This window comes from Typha latifolia, chromosome 8 (genome assembly GCF_019914945.1).
Source record: "Typha latifolia isolate L0001 chromosome 8, TyphaL0001v2, whole genome shotgun sequence".
Classification (NCBI taxonomy): domain Eukaryota; kingdom Viridiplantae; phylum Streptophyta; class Magnoliopsida; order Poales; family Typhaceae; genus Typha; species Typha latifolia.
In genome coordinates this window covers 1881191-1903009 of record NC_133093.1, presented here as the reverse complement: position 1 = coordinate 1903009, position 21819 = coordinate 1881191, and the positions used below count along the sequence as shown (strand labels likewise).

Genomic DNA, 21819 nt, shown 5'->3' with positions numbered 1-21819 from the left:
TCTTTCTGGTTATTCTCTTTTATGCTATTATCATTGTTGCAGATGTTGATAACTTAATACACATGTGATGGTTGTGATACTGGAGTTGTAATTGATTGCGGTGGTATTAATGGTTGGAAATCGATGTAGAAGTATCAGTAGATGTTGGGTGTTCGACTGTTTGTTGTTTCTACTTTGCTGATTGTTGATTCTAACTTATTACTAATGATTTGTTATGTATTAGTGGTAGTTCTTACTTCTTACTGCTATGTTTTAAGATTAAAAAATTACAACTAAAATCCTTGTGGTTAGGCACATTTTTTGTTTGAAAATTTTACTAATCACACCCTATCATTTTTCTATTTTCTGATTAACAATCCCTCTTTAAGTATTTTGATATAATTTTTTAATAACATCCTTACATTATTAATTTTGATTAACGATATTCTATTAATTAAATTACTAAAAGATCCTTAAAAAAGTTATTTCATACTAGCTAAATCAAAATCATCGTTCCTAAAACTAAACTGTACTAAATCTAATTATCTTTCCTAAAACTAAATCATATTCTATTAAATCTAAATTCTCTTCTTCAAAACTAAATCTTGTCTAAATTATATTTCTTAAAACTAGACTCTTTGAATTATCTTTTCAAATTTAAAATCATCTTTCTCAAACTAAACCCTCTTCCTTAAGGATTAATCTATATATTTTATAAATTACTAAGTATATTTTAAGGCTATGGATAGGTTAAATTAACTCAGGATTTTAGATAAAATTTTAGAAGGGGGAAATGAGGTGCAAATTAAATAAAAAACAATAAAGATTGGGCTTTTAAAATTAAATGAATAAGTATTTTATATTAAATACACACATTTTTATAATGAGTATTTACAAAGAGATTTGCGTATGGAAAAAAAAATAGGTGTGATTTGAAATTTTCTATTTTTTTTGCAAATATACTCCTCACAAGTTCTTTATTTACGCAAATCTCTATTTTTTTGCAAATACACTCCTCAAAAAGGGTCATTTAAAATCGATGATTTTTATCTTTTGTGTTTGTAAATTAAAATCTATCAATTTAAATAGGTGAAAAGACAAATGCTGTTAATCGGAAGAAAAGATTTAAATAAATTCTTAGATAAGCTCTAATATTAATTGAAATTTTTTTAATAATAAATGAATAATTCTTTTTTATCTTGAACTATTACTCTTCTTTATAATGTACCTTTTGAACTATTTTTTTTGGTACATAATAACTCTCTAAACTATTAGAAAATAGTAATAGTATTTTTGAACGCCAACACTATTTTAAACTCTTATAGCACATTCCATCCAAAGCACAGAGGTGATATCTCCAATAGCCTAAAAAATGCTCAAAAGAGTCTCTTAAATAAGGTCTAAGTATGTCCGCGTGCCCGTGTTCGAACAACACTTCAAACTCTTATCGAGTGTGTATTTAAGAACACCAAAATTTGTGTTTGAACAGACTTCTGAATAATTTTAAGAAAACTTGTTCTCATTTCAATATTCTTTATTTTAAACTTTGATTTTCTTCGGCAACCTTCTCAACACTTGTGTATATGCTCATACAAAATTTTTAGATATATACACTTAAAGTATTTTGAATGTTAATTACATAAAATCCTTACAATCTCTTCTTTTACCAATTTGTGAACAAATACCTTTTATTAAATATAACGTCTAAACTCACTCGTTATAAATTCCTACTAGAGTATATCACAAAGTGTTATGAGATTATCAAATAATCAAATAATCATGTAAGCACTCAAATACATATACCAAGTGAAAAAAGCAGGTATAATATGAAAAAAAAAAAATTATGCATGCCAAGCATTCATGCATAGCTTGCTATTCATGTCAAAAAAAAATCATAATCCAATCCACATTATTTTTCAACCAGTAAATTCTAAAAAATGCATAGAACATTGTAAATCTCATTTTGCAAACAAAAGTACCTACCCAAATTCAAAGAATTTCGTCATGCAATAGTTTTAAATCACTTACAAATCAATATTTATCATTTCGCTTTACAAAAGAAACAAGAAGGCATACTAATTATAAAGTCAAGAAGGATTAGATACATAAATATAGACCGACGGTTTTATCACACAAACTAGTAATGAGAAGATTTAATTGTAGCATCTTCATAATTTACTAGAGTAAAGCATTAAAATATGAGACAATTTTAAGTTATCAAATATTAAAAAGAAGACACTAAATTGAAGTCAAATTAAACGTAGTTTACATTTTTTTAATTCAAAAGTATTTTTTTCTTTTTTGTTTTTTAGTTTTTTCTTTATTTTTTAATGTCAATAATTATTTTAGTGTAATGATAGCTTTCACACGAGTTAGGTAGTCATTTCTTTGTAATGTACCGTATTGAAAAATATATGGCTCATGAATGATATATGGGTGTGCAGTGTCAAACTAATGGTAATAAGAGTGAAACTAACTCAAAATGTTAAATAGTAAACATAAATCTAATAAGAAAGATATCTAGAGAATTATACATATTAACACAAAGATTGAATCATAACTATAATGGATACACATAGAATGTGATAAAAAAATATATTCAAGACTAAATTAAACAATTAAAGATGATATATATAAAATATTTTATTTATCTTAACAAATAGGTCTCAGCCCCTGTTTTCGTTGAAACTTAATTAGTAGCACAATCGTTCAACTAGTCCCCCAAAAGAAGTGAAAATAACCTGTAACAACAATTGACCCTAAAGGCAAACAACAAAGCCATAATAACCCAAATAACCATTCTTCTACCAAAAACATCCATACTAACTTCAAGCTAATACTATATAAGTATCGACTTGCTACCTAGTCAACATTAATATCAGTTACACAAGCAATAGCAGGCAATTTAACATCAATTACATAGCTTTTTTTTCAAAATATTTGAAGAGAGCAGCAAAAATAAAACCCCATAGCATCATCTTCAATCTTCCTCCAACTCTACTACCTCGTTTAGCAATTCCTCAGTCGACAAGCTTATTTCACCGCCTCCTCTCTTTGAATCCCTCCTGCCCACAAAGCACAAAATCATTGCACTTAACCAAATATATCACCATTTTTTTCTCTCTTCCCAGCAAAAAAAACAAGATCACCTTATATTAAAAAGCTTCACAGGATGTGGCACAGTTATTAAAAATTATATTATTTCTTTCTAACCACAGAGTCCAAATCATTGCACTTAACTAGATATACCACCATTTTTTTTTATCTCCCTAGCTTTAAATTGGTCATTTGGAATCAATCTTTCACATGTTTCTCCTTACTTGAAATTTCCTATTACTTCATAATCTGTCGCAGCAACTTACTACCAAATTTACATCTCAAAAAAAGATGATCCACTGACTCATCTTTTTTACAAAAGACACAAGTAGAACTATCGGTCCAACCTTTCTTGAGCAAATTATCCCTAGTCAACACTCTATTATTGCATAACAACCACAAAAAGACTCTAACTTTTAAAGATATCTTCAGGTTCCATGTTATTGGCAAGCATTTAAAGATAACACCCCCATTATTAAGAAATCTATATAGAGGTCATCTCTATCTGACTCGGCCATTATCCGTATCTCTCCATTCACCTCTTTCAAACCAAATCTCATCCAGACTATATTAAACAACTGAGGATATCTTACCGCAAGAGAACAATCCCCAATCCTTTCCAGAATTTCACTTTTTTGCCATTGTGAATTTTTGGCATGCCAGTTTTAAACATAGCTCCTATTTGAAGTACTCCCCTCCAAAAAGGAGAGATCCTACTAGAATTAACCAGCTTGAATGAATTAACCTTGACTTTCTTGTAATATCTCTGCATAATTATCGAGGACCACAGCTAATGTTCTAAATTTAAAAAGCCTCCGCCACCACTTAGCTAGTAGAGATTTATTTAAATCATGAAGATTAACAATCCTCATTCCTCTAAATTCTTTTTTCCAGCACACTTTGTCCCAACTAAGCAAAGCATATCCTTTTTTATTCTCCATTGTCTCATCCATCTTAACTTATCAATTCATTTCTACACCCATATCAGCATGTTAAAGAAAGAGAAAGTATAATGGAACAGTACTTATAACAGAATTTATGAGGTTAATACGACCCCCCAAGGACAACAGTTTGTCTTTCCATCCGGCTAATCTTTTTTCCACTTTTTCCACCACCGTCATCTACTCCTTCCTAAGCTTGCCATCATGTAAAGAGTTGGCAAATCTTCCATCTCACAATTCATCGTAGCAGCAAACTTCCCTCCTTTCTTCTTATTATTCCCCAAATATATTAGAGAACTCTTCCCAAAGCAAGAACTTCAACACCATCACATCTATTTTATTTGCTCGCAGGAACGACGGGATATCATCAGCATATTGCAAGATAATATATCAAATGTTAATATAAGTTACTGCACAGTACGATAACTTTATGTCACAAGAGTTACCCTAATTCAATAAGTGCATCACATTTTAGAAAAAATGAAGCAAACTATAATTGAGAGTAAACGAAAAGGAGAAAAGTGATTAACGAAAACCAATTAAATCCTGAAAACAACAACGATCAACCAATCCTATAAAAAGATTTTAAATAAAACTCCAAATAACATATACAAAGAGATATACAAGGCATAATAAGCTCCCTCTAGTTGAAATATCTCATTAAGGGGTCATTTGATTATATCCCCCGAATGGATGCTAAAATATTTTTTTTAAATCCAAATTTGTCTAATTTTTACCTTACAAAGAAAAAGAATGATTGAATTTTTATAAAATTAACAATATTGTATGTCCAACTACACCACAGTGATGATAAACATGTATATATTTAGATGACAATGTGATGGTGCTTAGATGAGTGTATCCGGCCAGATTTAAATATTAACGGCACTGATTTAATTGGGATGTTATTAAGTATCCATTGTTTCTTATCTCTCACTAAAAAAAATCAAAAAATAAAAAAAATAAAAAAAGGAAGAAGAAGAAAAAGACAACATGTACATAAATAGATCTTTTTATTTCAATATATTTTCTAAGACAAGAATATACATATTCCTTATGAGCATGTTGTGCAGGAATGACATTTTGACCTTAGGCACTAGTCCTCTCATTTTTGTTGATTTGTTTTTATTCTGGAGATCTTGATCAAAAAAACTTTCTGAAATTTCTTTTTCGCATCCTATCTCTGTGTTCGTCTTTCTTTCTTTTTGAGCTCCAAATAGTTTGCTCAACTTCTTTGATCCTGCATCAGATTTATCAAATGAGCTCTTAGTTTTTTTTGGATTCTTTGTATAGTGTATTATAGGTGAATTGGATGGATGTCCAACCTCATTGTTACAAGGGGACTCATTGTCATTGGATTTTTTGAAAGTTGCTTTGTCTCCATTGTCGTCGTCTTCGCCACCGGGACGACACAAGGGGACTCATCTCCCATCATGCAAAGAGCATTCAAAAACGGCATTAGCACCCCTCTCGCTGTTTGCAGAAATTCCATCCCAAGAATGACTTGGAAGTCATCCAAAGGAACCGCCATGAAATTGGCCTTGCCCCTCCAAGACCCAACCGCAATGTGTCAAGCCGGCCGAACCCCACAACGGCGTCGCTTGAAAGGCAGGTTGACACCATCTTAGCGGACAGAGTGCGAACTCTACCCAATGGAGCAACGGAGACCGAATACTTGGTCAAATGGAAGAATCTTCCAATGTCTGAAGCAAGTTGGGAACTTGAAGAATCTCTGCGGCATGAAAAAGACAAAGTTCAAGCCTACCGGAAGAAGAACTTGGCGAGCACGTCAAGATGAAGACAAACATCACTTGGTAGCAGCCGAAGATCACCTCGACGAGGACGCCGAGAGTCTAAGTGGGGGAGTCTGTTAGATTGTTTTGTTCGCAATGTCAGTCCTATTGTATTTTTTGTTTTTTGAGTATGTAAATGGGATGTCAACCCCATGTCTTTTGTATGTTTTTGGGTGTCTTTTGGTTTCCTTCAAGAGCTCCTTGCGAAGCAACCTTGGGATCGCAATATTAGTGTCGTCGCAACACTAGTTTAGGTTTTTCCCCGCACGTGCCTATAAAACTCATGGGCCAAAACCCAAACGAGGCTTACTTTCAAAACGTAACGCCCCACAAGACCTTTGAACCCCCTGGGTTGCAGAATTGGGGATGCTCATACTTAGTAGTATAGGAGAACTATCGAGAAGCATTAAGTGAGCCAGCTTCGCAACCGAAGTGCCACTAGTTCAATGGTGTTCATTTTGCCCTCGATGGCTATCCTGCCCCTTTAATTTCTTATCGTTGGCATGTCTTGTAACTTCTTTTCCAATTAATAGAGAATCGCAAACTTGTTTGCCATACATTGTATTTTGCTTGTCTTTGCTTTGTCGCAATCCAAAACAGGTGCATCGCTTGTGAAGCGAACGGCTGACTTAACTTTGCTACTTGAAAGTTGAGTGTCGCGCGGTCTTTGTCTATCGCAAAGACTTAGTCCGTGACAAGTGGTATAAAAAGATAACAAGAAATCGCTTTCACTTTTCTCTTCTTTATCTAACATTTCACAAGAATTATTAAAAGATAACAAGGAAGCAATAAAAAGAAATTTTCTTCTAAATCATCATTCCAAGAGGCTCACATAATTTTGCCCCTTTTTTATATAAGTTGCTCTTTTTTTACGCCATAACCCAGTCATTCATTATATTAAATTTCTCCTTATTTATATTTGCTTCTATAGATCCGAGAAAATCCCTACTACCGTTTGAACACATTTTCTCTCATATTTGAACTCCACTTCAAATTCTTATAACTTACAAAATTGAATCTCTATGCATGAAGAATGGGCTCGACGACAGAAAACCCCGTGCCAGTAGGCGGAGAAGATGTTCATTTTCGGCGGGCATCGTCGTCAAAGGTGACTAAGCCGGGTGGCGCACGAAGGACATGGGCATCAGTAGCTGTAGAGACGAGGAAATCTAGGGCTGGTACTGGTGCAATCCCAGCGGAAATCCTGGCCAAGATTAGAGCGCAAATGATGGACTCAGTGGTGGTGGCTTCTTGAGATCCTTGAAAAATGCAGAGCAAGATGGAAGAAGCTCTCTCTGTTTGGTAGGTTCTTGGGGAAGGGTTTTCCTCTACCCAGGCTGAAGCAAATACTAGCAAAACTATGGAACGGGATTAAGGGCTTCTCAGTCTTGGATATGGTGAATGGATATTATGTGTTCAGGTTTGAGAAGGAGGAAGATCTTACTTATGTGCTATCCAACGGACCATGGACAATCCTTGGTAAAGTCCTCAGCCTTATTCCCTAGAAGAACAACTTTAGACCAACCCCGGAGACCTTCACAACGGTTCCAGTAGGGATACAACTCCATAACCTGCCCAAGGAATATTGGGAGCTTGAAGTGCTAATTTCGGTGGCTGCGTACTTTGGAACGCCTCTATGTGTAGATGAAACAACTCTAGATCACACGTGCAGCAGTTTGCGCGTGTATGCATTGAAGTGGACCTGCAGACACCTCTCAAAATGGCATTTTGGCTCGGGCCAAAGGAGGATCAAGTTGATCAACAAGTGGTCTATGAGAGCAATTCCTACCTTCTACTACCTGTGTGGCAAGATAGGCCACAAAGCGGACAAATGTGGAGTAGCCGGTGGGGAGGTTGGCAAGGAGGGAACAAAGGAGGAAGCGGAACCAAGTCTTGTGCAAGTTGAACTTGGCGTGGCCACCGGCCAACAGGCGGAGGACTACTCGACGTTTGGATCCTAGTGCATAGTCCAATGCAAGAGTCAGACAAATCCACTGATAGGGAAAGGTAGGGCCAGCTCGGGGGATGCTTAGAGCCGATAGTTTCATGCTTCTAGAAACCCGGCTGCCATGCAGCATGTGCCTCCAGGAACTGGTGCTCGATTCATCGCCAAAACAGGTGAATCTAAGATTCCTAGGAAATCAGCTCACACGGGAGAAAATCTGGGGAAGGGAAAGGGGTCTGCTGAGCCTAACAACATGCCGCGCAGAGCCAAAAACACTCGCAGATCAAAGAGGGACCTAACAAAACGTCCATACCAGGCCATGAGAAGTCAAACAAAAAAGGGAAGGCGGTGGAACCCCAAGTTGAGCCAAGCTGCTCACGTAACACTAGCAAGGAGGGAACTACAAGTGAAGCTAGCTCGACATCTGTGCCAACCTATGAACTAAGTCGAGGTAGCGTTCATAGGGAGACCAATGAGATAATAGTAAATGTCTCCTTGGGCAAGAGGACGCTACATGCCTATGCAGGCAGTGAGAAGAAAGTGCAGCAGCTACCAATGGGATCGCGACAAAGGTGCCGGTCCCTGAAAAAGGGAAGGCCATAATAAATAGCATCAATCAAGCTAGGCTCTCGACATGATAGGGTCGCCAGAACGGCTTACGTGAAAAATAGTGGGGGAAAAGCCTACCCAAAAGATATCATCCATTAGGGGTCGCTAATACTCGAGCCTACCCGGAACTGGCGTCGGGACTCACCCGGCTAGCAGCACATGAAGGAGTGACTAATGATCTCATGAAAGGTCTAATGAGGGTGTAGTGTACCAAGGATGATGTCATGGCATTGGATGAGGTGACAGCCTCATCTACCCTTGTACCCTATACCGGTGGATCCCAAGGAGAAGCTGGAGAGATGGAAATAGAAGGCCTCAATACTACTGAGGTGAAGGACTGCCAGTCGGTGCATGCCTCCAAGAGGGGGAGGATTGCCTGACTTTCCTCTATTCTTACATTTGTTTTCATGATAAGTGCAATATTTTGAAATTGCAAAGGAGCAAGGAAGAAAGAAACGCTTGACCGTTGCAGGGTTCTTGCAAAAGAGCATAGGCTAGATGTCTTTGTGCTCTTAGAAACTCACACCAACTAGAAAGCCTCCGGCTAGGTGGTCAAAGCCTTGGGACGCAACTGGTCTTGATTTGCCTTACTAGCCATCGGAGTTTTTGGTGGTATCATTGTACTATGGCAATCTACCATGGTCTGGGTAGATACTATGGGATTTCTCAGTTAGCCGCCCACCTGGTGGTGATTAACCGGACTGGCGCAACCTGGATGTGGTCGGTCGTATACGCCAGCAACCACCTTGCTGCTCAACAGGAGCTCTGGGAGGAATTGCTTTGTGTCGCCTCCCAAACTGATCTTCCTTGGGTGGTGGTCAGAGATTTCAACACCTTCCTTTACAACCATGAAAAACAAAATTGCAAAACGATTGAGCTCGGGCCAAAGTGCCAAGCCTTCGCGGCTTTTGTCGATTGCACAGGCCTTTATGACTTGGGCTATGAATGCGTGCCATTCACCTAGTGTAACAATCAACAAGGAGATAAGAGTATCTAGGTCCGGCTTGATAGGGTGCACAACAATGCTGCTTGGGTTATGGCGAACCCTCTCAGCAAGGTGTGTCACTTGGATCGAGCTGCATCGAACCATGCCCCTATCTTGTTCGCTATTCTGACCTCAGTGCAAAGTCTCACCAGACCATTCTGGTTTGAACTATTCTGGCTTGAATATGAGAATTGTGAGCCGCTGGTCAAGGAAGCTTGGTAGAGTAATGCACGTGGGGGACCTCTGCATGGCTTCTATCACCATGTCAGCTCCATGCAACGTGCACTACTACGGAAGTGGAACCGTGAAGACCTCAGTAGCCCAAAAACCAACATCCGCAATGTGGAGAAGGACATCCTGGAGCTAGAAGCGAGAGACGCACATGGCCTCCTCGGCAACTCGGACCTTCATACCCTAAGAAGTCTATATAATTACAAGACTGCCCTCAATCGACAACTCAACCTGAAGTGGCTCCAGAGGCCTCGTCTGAGATGGGTTCAGAGGGGAGACCACAACTCCAAGTTCTTTCATCTCTCAGTTACCATCCGTCGCCAGCGCAACCACATCCCCGGGGTCTTCCAAGACGATGAGCTGTGGGTGCAAGAGCCTGATCAAACTGAGGGGGTTTTTACGGAGTCCTACGAGAAGCTGTGGGGACCCAATGCTACCAATAGCTCAGCTCCCGTCGAGTGGCCGGAACTTCCTTCTATCTCTAATGAAGAAGCTAATGAGCTAGTTGTGCTTGTAACAAATGAGGAGATCAAGGAGGTGTTGTGGAGTCTCCCCATTGGGAAAGCGCCGGGTCCGGACGGGCTCCAAGCAGAGGTTTATGTGCGATTCTAGCCCTACATGGGGGAGAGCTTATGTCGAGCAATGAAACAATTCTTCACTTTGACTTTGCTACCCTCCAGATAGGGACAAACATTCATTACGCTGGTGCCAAAGAGAGAACATCCAACCTGAGTGAAGGACTACAGGCCTATTGCTCTATGCAATGTGGCATACAAAGTCATCTCCCGGATTCTAGCCGGATGGCTCAAGAACCTCCTTCCCAAGCTCGTCGAGCCTGAGCAAGCAGCGTTTGTCCAAGACCGACACATTTTGGATAACACGTTGGTGGCGCAAGAAATAGCACACTCGATGATGTCCGCCAAATACGCCTCACCAATGATGATGGTGAAGTTGGACATGGAAAAGGCGTATGATCGATTGTGCTAGGAGGCGGTAGAGGGAACCCTGCTCAGCATGGGATTCCCGCAATTCTGATGAAAATGGATTCGTGCATGTATCTCCTCCCCTAGATTTGCCATCTTGTTGAACGGTGCGCCGTCACGATGGATCCATCCGCATCGAGGCCTGCGGCAGGGCGACCCACTATTGCCTACCTCTTTATTCTCGTGTCGCAAGTCCTCACTGGGCTGCTAGAAGAGAAAACGCTCTCCGGCAAGTTGAGGGGTTTCCAATCTGGTGAAGCCCACTTAACACACCTACTCTATGCTGATGACCTGCTACTCACGGTGGAGGCCACACCCTCAAGTGTGGAAAGCATCAAATAGTGCCTCAGCCAATACTTGACTATCACCAACCAAAAGGTTAACTATGAAAAGTCTAATCTCTATCTCTCTCGAAACCTTGAAGCTAATGTAGGGGTGCAAATCAGTGAGGTGCACGAGCTAAGAATTGCATCCATACCATTCATGTACCTCAGAGTCTTGATTTCTGGCAAGAGAATCAATGTACGCCAGCACCAATACCTACTGGACCAGGTTGATCATAAACTGGCGAAATGGAAGCGTAGATCCACGGCGGGGTGGTCAACATTGGTTAACTCAACCTTGATGGCAATTCTCTCATATTGGTTAGGCAGCACATGGATCCCGGACTCGCTGCTTGAGGAGATTACAAAGAGGGCCAGATCATTTCTCTGGAATAAGACAGAGGGGCGGGGCATCCATCTGATCAGTTGGGATGTGGTGACGAGACCCCGAAAGGAAGTTGGGTTGGTAGTTAGAAGCCTGAGGGAAACCAGGACGGCACACCATGGCAAGCTCCTGTTCAAAGTGCTCAACCAAGCTAACGTGCCTTGGGTAAAGATCCTACTGGCAAAATACGGACAACTTGACCCGTGGGACAACTCAACTCTAACTACAGCGTCCTAGCTCTGGCGTGCCATCAAGCATGCTGCTACTATTAAAAAAGATGAATGTCACAAACTAGTGGGTAACGGTCACACCACCAAAGCAGCTTTGAAGCCTTGGTTGTTAGCCATCCCATGGAGTAGTCAACCAAGAGTCATGCACCCTGAGCTGCTGGACACCAATCTAACAGTGGCAGCGGTCAAGAATGGTCAGAGATGGAGCAAGGCTAGAATCCTGAGCCATGGCGGGTGGGAGCTGGCCTTTAGTATTGAGACTACCGAATTGGGTGACCCCAACATAGAGGACAGGTGGATTTGGGAGCCACACACATTGGGCGAGCCTACTACTAAATCCATTTATACATACCTTAAGCCGCCTAGGCAAGAGTATTGGGACAGGTGGCGCAAACTATAGTTGCTACCTGTTGCACCTAGAATTTGGCTATTCTATTGGAAATTGTTTTGGAATAGACTACCTACGAATGATCTCCCCTACAAGCTTCGGATAAGGCCAAACACGAGCTGCATCCTCTACGGCCACCATGAGGAAATGTCATCACACCTTTTCTGAGTGTGGTTACGCGAAGGGTGTTTGGATGGAGACAAAGAAGGAATATAAGCTTGGTTGTGTTCAAGTGAAGCAGGATTGGCTAATGGACGATGCTGTCAACAATAGCCTCTGAACCAAAGGCCTCATTGCGATTACGCTCTAGATAATTTGGAAGCAAAGGAACATCGCTGCCTTTGGTGGCACTGCTGTCCCAACTCCGGTGGTAGCCCGACTTGCGGCAGCGCTAGCTTCAGACTATTGGCTGGAACCAAACAAATCGCCACACCCCGCCACCAAACAGCCGACCAGATAGCAACCACCGAAGGTGGGCTAGGTGAAATTGAATGCAGACAGGTCCTACGTACAGGCAGCGAGTCAAAGCGGTGCAGGTATAATAGTTAGGCAGGCATCTGGTGCCATTGTGTTGGCTGCGTGGGAGCTAGCGCCGCCCGAGTCCCCGCTCCATGTAGAACTATGGGCTATAAGGATGGGGCTGAGCCAGGTGGAGAGATGGAGCAGAGTCATGGTTGAATCGAACTGCCTACAGGCAATGAAAATTCTAAGGAAAGAATCGAAATGTCCGTGGAGAATTATGCAAATAGAGGCGGACTGCATGTAAATGACATTAGAGCTTAGTGAAGTCAAATACGTGCATGTAAGTAGAGAGACCAATAGACTAGCTGATTGGGCAGCTAGCCAAGGCCGTGAGTCTAGTGCAATTTGTATTCTCGGGCCTTCTGGCCCTTTTGGCCAAGAATTTTGTAATCTCCTCTCTCGGGACTCTCAAGACTAGCCTTGGGGGGCTCGGATATTAGCTGAATACAGCTCATTTTACTCAAAAAAAAAAAAAAGTTTGAATCTCTATAAGAACAACACCTTGTGAACACCCAACAAATTCCTTGTTTACACCTTTAAGAAAACTTATTTTGAAACATATTATTAATTACATAAAAAATTTACGACCATTAGCTTGATGAAATTTTAATGAAACATTTGATGGGTGTTCATTTTTTTAAATAAAAAAAAAAGGTTTTGAGAGTATCTACACAAAAGCTAAGTGTTTTAAGGGAAATTTCTAAATAGCATCCTATATTTTTATTATTTTATAATTAAATGCTCTAATGTTATGGGATTTAGTAGCTCTCCAACTTTGATGAAAGATGAGGCAGAATTTCCACGATCTTGTTTTATTTGGATAAAAGTTTGCACGATCATAATATGAGAAATCCTTTGGCATTAAATAGGATATGAAATCAGCTTAATTTATTTTTAAATTGGGTAGAAAATAAGATAGAAAATTGGGTAAAGTTGATACCAGCGCATGTATATCCCTCAAAAGACAGTTTTTATATGTTTACTATTTAAAACTCCTATTTTTTTTTTTGCATAGATCACTTAGATTTAATTAATCATTAAATTTTAATAATATAAAAAGAAAAAGAAAAAGAAAAAGTATCTTTATTCTAGTTTTTACATATTTCTCTTAGTTAAAGGTATTTTGTCTTTTTATTACATTATTGAGACTTATTTGGATAAGTAATTGGAAGGGTATCTATCCAAATAACATATATTTTTAGGGGTATATCAAACAATCAATTTTACAGGAGTGTACAAGGAAATAAGAGATTTCAAAGACTATATATGCAAAAAAAAATATTCTAATAAAAATCCCTCCATCAAGGAAGAGCACTCCGCCATTACTGCCCAAATCCAGCAAGACCTCACCCTCCCCTTATTCAAGAGCTGAACAAGCTCCAAGGACTCCATCTCAGTTGCCAACTTAGAGTAGGCATGGGCCTTGGCCATTTGCAACCCGAAGACCCTGCCAAAGAGCCCTGGCCTCTTCGTCCAATGCAAGCCCACCATCCTCCGATCACCTGGTAGACCGTCCACTGGACTACTGGAGTAGAGTCATCCATATTTAGCTTGCACTACCCCAGGTCGAGGATTTTCCAACTAATTTGCACCCGGTCGGTATGCTGCTTAGGAGGTTTGACACCCTCTTGCCAGTAGTCCTCCGGCAGCTTGATGGTCCTATGCGTCCCCCACCTTAGGCTAAACAACTTCTCCCCCGAAGGCCATTGCATGGCGTTGTTTCCATGCAATGGCCATTGAAGGCCATTGCATGGCGTAACACCATCTATCGCTTCATCAACACACCTCAGACCTCTAGGTTGTACCAACAAGTATACAGTAGATGCTCTACAGATTCCTTGAAGAGCCCACAGAGACAACAATTATTCTCCGCCCCCAGCCTTAGTCTACCTAAGGAGCAGCCTCGTCGAGATGCCTTCCAGCAGAAGGTTCTAACCTTGGGAGCAACCCTAAGTCTTCAAATCTCCCTCCACCCCCAATCAGATCTCCAGCGCCACGAGGAGGAGAAACTTTAGATAGAGCTGACCCGAGGTTCACCCTTTGGGTGAGACCACTAAATCCAATGATCAGCAATGGTGACATTACCCAAGGGATCGACGAGACCTCCGAAGATAGGTTTGAAGGAGAGGATCTATTCCAAGCAAATCCATAATAGAAGCGGTTGCATGGAACTCCTAGAGAACCCATATCGCCACGCGAGAGAAATCACTTATAAATCCCCTAACGTGATGCCTCGCATTGATGGCGATAGGATGTTTGACAAACAATCTCTCGCATAAGAAAGGTGATGAGCATGCTTCTTCTCTTCATCGTACCTCATCCCTCTAACTACCTTTATACTCCTATTTCAAAATTCTTTATACTCCTATATTTCAAAATTTCTGCTTCCGGAGACAAGGACACAAAGATTCCTCGTGGAAAAACCGTATCCGTTGGTTCGAGTATGATAAGATAATCCAAATATAGGTTGTTATTTGTGATACTCTTAAAATTCTCAAATGAGTTCATCTAGCTTTCATTCAATTTCAGTCGATAATAAATTTAGCTTTCCTTTTCTTTTCCTACTCTCTCTCGCACAGTAGACATCAACAACATTATAAAAAGGCCTTGTTAAGGACCTATATTACTACTCTTTCATTAGATATTACCGTCCCAGAAATCTCACGGTATATTAGTTTAGAGCAATTCTTACCTCAGGCCATGGCTGGTTATAAAATAAAAGTAGGTCTAGATGAATGATATGCCTTGGCTGGTTATAAAATAAAAGTAGGTTTAGATGAATTATATGCCTTGAATCATGTTATGTCTATCCTGAGGCGAACTTCCACAGGTCATTAATTAATCTGAGGCAGAACTTCAAATGCTTTACGGCAGAGCAAACAACCATCATGCTACTGATGGCCATCAGATCAGAAGGTCAATATGCAAGGAAAGAAAGAAGAAAAGCCACTGGATGCACAGTATCTTCCCAAATCCAAAATCTCGACCTCTTTCAACTCTTGTAAGAATTAGTCTGTCCAACTCTCAACCTCTATTCATCACCATGACACAAAATGAATACACTGCATGTTACTGCTCAGATTACAAAAGTAGCACTGGGGCTCACATTTCATCAACTGTTAGCTTGGTTAACGTTCTTATGATCAGCATAGTTTTCTCCAGAGATAAACCTTTCCACCGGCAGTGGCAGAAGCAAGAGAACCCTGTTTGTATGGATGGGCAGCAAACCGGCATGGGATCGACGTCATATGCTCGCTTTCTAAAGAAGTTATAGCTAATTTGTTGATAGAGATAATATCAACTGCCCTTTTCATATTGCCCAGATAAAGATAGGAGTCATCCCAACCCCAGATTGCCCTGCCAACGGAGTTCATTATTTAATTATTTATTTTTTGCAAGCTAATAATGTAATAGATATCAAAGCACACCAATCCTATTTTTTCAGCAGAAATTCAAAATGAATAAACCTGGGCTTATCAAACTGAATAATGAGCCAAGTATGCAGAGTGAGAGGTACAAAATTTAAATGTTTTTACAAGCTCTCAATCTTGAACTGTTTGTCACATACCATACAAATTTTGACACTAGACTAGCAGAGTGAACAGCCTGTAAGAAAATCATGACATAAAAGACAAGAGGTTCTAATCCTTTCTTAATTAAGAGCCTCTTTTAAACGATTTCATGCTCTGGAATCTAGTTTCTAGTTGCTGCTCAATATAGAAAAGATGAGATCATAAATATTATGACCATCTAGAAGATTAAAACACTCATTTTCTCTAACATGCACTATTTGTGGCCTTGATTAGATTAAAACAAGAATAGATATTTCCAGTTCTTCATTTCAGTTTCATCACATGAACCATTCGAACATAAGATGCAATATGAAACAACTTTTATGGGGATAGATTCATTCAAACATACGGCTCATTACTACAATGGGACTATAAGATGTGATCTGTATAGAACAACTCCTTACAAGGGAGATATTTCAATGAAAGCATCCATCAGATTAGAAAAGAATAAGCCCAATTACGCCAGGAAACTTGCTTTCTGACAGCTATAATCCTATTCTTATAGTAGCCAGTCCATGAGCAATTCAGTAAAGATGATTCTCTCCAACAAGTATAGTTCAAAAAACTTCGAAGTGATTAGATTAAATGTTGACAACAACAGAAAGGCGTACCTGAATGATGATAACCATTTACCAGTCTTATTATTATGCTTAATCATCCTTTGATCGTCAAAGTTGGTCCCAGTCAGAATCCCAACTCTATTATCATAACTGCAAGAAACTTAGAAAAGTTAAAAGAAATTGAGAAGGATATATGCTGCACTTGGAACAAATTTCTTTTGCTTCTCTGAAATTCCTTCTATTATCAGCAGGCATGTATTTTGCAGGAGTTATCCTTTGTTGAAATGTAGTTCTTCAAGTAAAAAAAAAAGATCTCTCGCATAAGCAGTGAACAAGTACGGTAACAAAATTCTGAAGTATAGAAACCTGACAGACAATGCATATATCCAAGGTGGCACAGCAAGAGGAAAGAGGGTAGATGCAGAACTAATTTTTCATCCAGATTAATGGACAACCACACTAGGCTAATATTTCCTCAGAAAGGTGTATGAGAAAATATATTGATTTTCATTTTCAGCAGTTAAGACCAAAAAATGAGGTTAGACTTTTAATCTAAGTTAACCAGCTTTTGCAGCATAATAGATATTGAAAATATATATTGCTGGATCCACTTTTCCTATATATTCTTTTGCTTCAATTGATATAAAAAATTTCACAGTTGCTATCCTCCAAAATAGGCAGCATCATGCAATGATCAAGGAGCAGGAGTTAAAAGGACAGGAATTCAAGTTATACAATAAAAACCTCCAGATTGGATTAAATTATGTGATTTATGTTTTATCACTAAAATATATAAATAGATATACAAAAAATAATATGCAAATTCTTTCAAACGGAGAACATCACAGACCTTGTGGTTGCCAGACAGCTACCGCTGGGTGAAAAATATGCAGAATGAATAGCTCTACAATGCTGAACAGTCTTCAGGCATTCAACCCTGTTTCTTTTTATACTTCTCAAGTCCCATATGCAAGCCATTCCATCTGTTGAACTTGTAGCAAGCAAGTTGGTGTTTTCTGGATTGAAATCTACTGTATTTATTCTTTGTTCATGCAAGTCCCAGGTACTGGTGACTTTGCCCGCTCTCATATCCAAAGATTTCAGCTCTCCTAATCCCTCTCCAAGATATAATGTGTTATTATCATGAGGACATTGGCAAATAGAAAATATAGAATTGTCACTGCAATAGATCATATTGAAGGTCTCCTTCTCAGTATCCATCAAACACACAAAACCATCGTAGCAGCTACTGATAATCTGGATGGTCAAAATCAAGCATGCAAGAATAATCAAATAGAGAAAGATCCACAACCAAATCGATCACGGCAGCACACCGCAAGAACCAAAAATTACCTTAATAAAATGCTCTCACTCTACCTAGAGGTACATAAATAAGATTAGAAAGTACAATCTCCAACTACTTGCTTCCTTCTTGCAGAGTAATTTCTACCAATTCTACCAAACAGGCAACTCATTTTTAAATGTACACTGGAGGATTCTTCCTCCTCCATGCTACAGACTAATTGACCAAATTAGCTGGTGATGCAACCTCATATGCATGGATGTCTATATAGCTTAACAGTGGATCCAGTCATTATTTAAACACATGTTCCATTCCCTCCAAAAAGTTACAAGTAACTTCTTTCGTGCAAATCTACTCAAGTTTAAACCTGTGTTAATCAACAAAAGAAAAGGTATCTTCTGCTATATAATAATAGTTAACATATTTATATGTGTGTGTGTGTGTATACATCATCGTGACCTAGAATTTTCTCTAAATTGAGACATTGAGCCAAGATACTTAAGACGACACCTTAACACAGAAAATGAAACAAATCATATACCTTTGTTGACGAAGCCGGGTGGATTGTAATCCCAGAAACCGGACCCCTATGAGGAGAAAAAACAAACATCTCATCATGACCATCCCCACCCTCTCTTCTACCATCCACATCCCAAAACCCAAGATTCCCGAGCTTATCCCCCGACACAATCACCGTCCGATCAACATAAGGCAAGAATTTCACCGTCAATATCCTCTGCGGCAAAACCTTGGCGACATTCTCCGGCCCCAGAACCATCTCCGACCTTGGATCAAATCCCACCTCCCCAAAATCCGGTCTTGGCTCACCGGAAGAGCCCAAAATGACGTCAATTAGGCGTCTGCAGGACGAGCCGACCTCTCCGACGAAGGCATCGGAGATGGGGAAGGGGCCCGATTTCCAAGGGGGTGCAGGAGGCGAATTGGGCGGTGGAGAAGGGGGTTGTGGATGCTCAGAGTGCTGGGATTGGTCGGGTGGGAGGCCGCGGGTGCGAAGAGATCGACGGGTGACAACGACGACGGGGGTTTGGGCTTTCTTGGGATTTTTGGGTTTCTTAGAATCAGGAGAGGAGGAGGAGGAAGGAGAAGAAGGGCGTTTGAGAGAGGAGGAGAAGTCGGAGGCTTTGCGGCGGAGCATGAGGGAGGACATCATCTCCTCGTTGCGGCGGATGTTCTCGAGGCGGCGGCGCTCGTAGGGGGTTAAGGTTTCGGAGGAAGCCATTAATGGGGAGGGAGAGATGGTACTGAAGGTATTGAGAGTGGTAAAAGTAGGTAGGGAGAAGGAGGCGAGAGATGGAAGATGGAGAGGGCTTAGAGCGGTGGAAAAAGGGCAAGGAGAAAGAGGCGGCGGGAACGGTAGGAAAGAGGAATGGCGGGAAGAATTTTGGTACAGGTGGAAATGATGGCATTTGCACGCGTGGCACAATAGAGGAGATCTTTAACCATACTAGGTCTCCTAAGAAACCTATTTACCTAAATAGTTCATGAGCCAAACTTAATATAAAAGGGTCTGCTTTTTAGATACTTCTTCTTTAAACCACAGTTGGAGAGGCGTCAAAATAAAGGATATTACATAGTTTTAGGGAAACTAGATCACAAGGACCCACAAACACCCAAAAAAAAAAAAAAAAAAATCTTGATTTACACTTAGCAACTAAAGACCTAAGCATCTATAGACATCATACTTCATTCTTTACAAACTTCGCCATCTCAAGAGAGTCTGATTTCACCTCTATTTTGAGGTGATATTTGACCGGTTCTAAACTCATACAGAAGGTCCAACCCTCAGCGAGAATAGCGGACTCACACGGGATCGGCTCCCATGCTACTGTAAGCATCTCGTCTTCGGCTGACTAAAGTTGACGGCCATCTCATAATTCGAATAAAGATCGTAGGTTGTAAAGCACTACAATATTTAGCATTTTATCATAAACATAAAAGGTTGATCTCCTCGAAAAAAATTATTCCTTAATTTATATTTATTTATTTTAGAGTATTATGTTATAATTAGATAAAAATATTAGACTCGCGTCGAATAAGATAAATGCAAATCAAATCTTATCACTGAGCTTATTTTCTTCACATATTTTTATATTTATAGGTACTTTTCTAATTGAGTTCTAATAAGTTTAATATTTTATTATTGAGATATAACACTAAATAAATCAACATTATTTTTATTCAGCCTATGTGCTAGCAAGTAATATGTCTACTCAGGTCTAGATAAGATAAGTACAAATCAAATTTTATTGCGGTCATTATTTTCTTTATATAATTTTATATTTATACATACTTTGTGTATAAAGTTATAATATGTTCAATGTTTTATTATTGATATATAACATTAATAAGATGACATTATTTTTGTACAGCCGATGTGGCTAGATTTATTTATAAGGGCAATTGGCATAACAAATGACATGTTTTGGCCCTATTTTATTTGATCGTATTCTTCAAACTCATCTCAAGTGCTATCCTGTCAAGGACTCTTGAGTCTAGGCCGAATACCTTAAAAGTAGCCATAGTTAAGAACGTTGATACTTTACTTATTAGTCAATTTAACTTTGGAATTAAGGAGGATCCAAATGGGCAGTTATCTAGAAACTATCTATTGCCTCCGGTATTCTTATCTTCCTTTAAAAACTTATATTGAATCACTTGCTCGCTAAGACTAAGCTTCTTGGCCAAGGTATGTCAATCAGTCATTTACGTAACATTTGTGCTAAGAACATTGAGACTATTGACCATATCTTTTTAAAGTGTGATTTTGTTAAGCAAAATTAGGATCTCAATATGTTTAGTTTTGGTATTTAACGGCTACGATGAGATTGGCTCAAGAAGGGTGATCACCTTTCTAAAGAGTAAAAGAGTTTCTTTCTTTCTATCTATTACTAATTCTTTTTGGCAACTCTAGAAAAATCATAATAATGTAACTCCAATTCTCTAATAGTTTCTTCTTATGTTGGCTGAAACAATATAGTTATCGTGACTATGGACTATTTCAAGCCTGGTATGAAAATTATTTTTAAAAAGCAAGCTTCTCCTTCACTTAATGGGTGGTATTCGCCCAAGCATAATTAGATTAAATTTAATTACGACGGGTCCTTTGACTTTGCTATTAGTAAGGGAGGAGGAGATTGACTTTTTAAAGATATTGCCCATGTTCAATGCCAAAACTTGGGCTCTTAGAGAGGAGCTGGAGCAAGTTAAAAGTCTTAACAATCCATGATTAAATTTATCGAGTCTGACTTACTTCAATTTATTATTGCCCTTAACTCCAATAAGGGAGATAAAACCCTTAAGAACATCATCAATGACAAACACCAACTTATGGGTACTTTCAACAAGATCATTATTAATTACATCTTTAGATAATCTAATTTTACTGTAAACTGGTTAGCAAATCATGTTAGAATAATGTGTTCTTCTTCTTGTGGGACGGCTCATGTATGCTGACACGTGAGGGGCAGCACAATGTAATTATTTTGGGTGCTATGTTTTTTTATTAATGCATTTTTAGTATAAAAAAAAAACTAATGTGTTTAAAATAGACCCTTGGTCAATTATTGAATAACAGAGTGAAGATTTTAAGAGTTGTCCAACCATTTGGCTGCTAACCTTCCTCACAAATTTTATCTACCCAAATAATTCATCTTCCAAACTAGTTCTTAAATGGGGTCTATGTTGGATACTTCAACTACCACTTTATGGTCCTAGCAAACAAATAACTAAACTCATCAACATTTTATATAAGTTGTAAAGCACTAAAGAGTTGAATGCATAAAATGATCATCTTTTTCTGATTAGGAACACGGATTGATGATGATAAGATTATTCCTTGATTTGTATATATATATATATATATATATAAACTAGAGAGGTTTATCTATTATAGTTAGATAAGTAATAAAAAAATATTGGATTTATATCTTAGATAAGATAAATACAAATCAAAT

General features: G+C 39.0%; 1 protein-coding gene across 1 annotated transcript; it reads right to left on the bottom strand.

Moving 5' to 3' along the window:
• Positions 1–15375: 15375 nt before the first annotated feature.
• LOC140793920 (DNA damage-binding protein cmr1) lies at positions 15376–19258 on the bottom strand. The gene is made up of 4 exons (XM_073145691.1): positions 18387–19258; positions 17393–17799; positions 16594–16692; positions 15376–15767 (listed from the first exon to the last, which is right to left on the bottom strand). The coding sequence occupies exons 1-4, from the start codon at positions 19083–19085 to the stop codon at positions 15554–15556; spliced, it is 1419 nt and encodes a 472-aa protein (XP_073001792.1). The 5' UTR covers positions 19086–19258; the 3' UTR covers positions 15376–15553.
• Between the last annotated feature and the right edge of the window lie 2561 nt (positions 19259–21819).

What these genes read in the sequence shown, in the direction of transcription:
- LOC140793920 (XM_073145691.1), bottom strand. Translation starts at nt 19,085, where the DNA reads ATGGCTTCCTCCGAAACCTTAACCCCCTACGAGCGCCGCCGCCTCGAG. An exon ending in AGCTGTCTGGCAACCACAAG is followed by an intron (nt 16,693 to 17,392) that starts GTCTGTGATGTT and finishes AGTTTCTTGCAG; the next exon opens with TTATGATAATAGAGTTGGGA. An exon ending in AAATGGTTATCATCATTCAG is followed by an intron (nt 15,768 to 16,593) that starts GTACGCCTTTCT and finishes CTCCGTTGGCAG; the next exon opens with GGCAATCTGGGGTTGGGATG.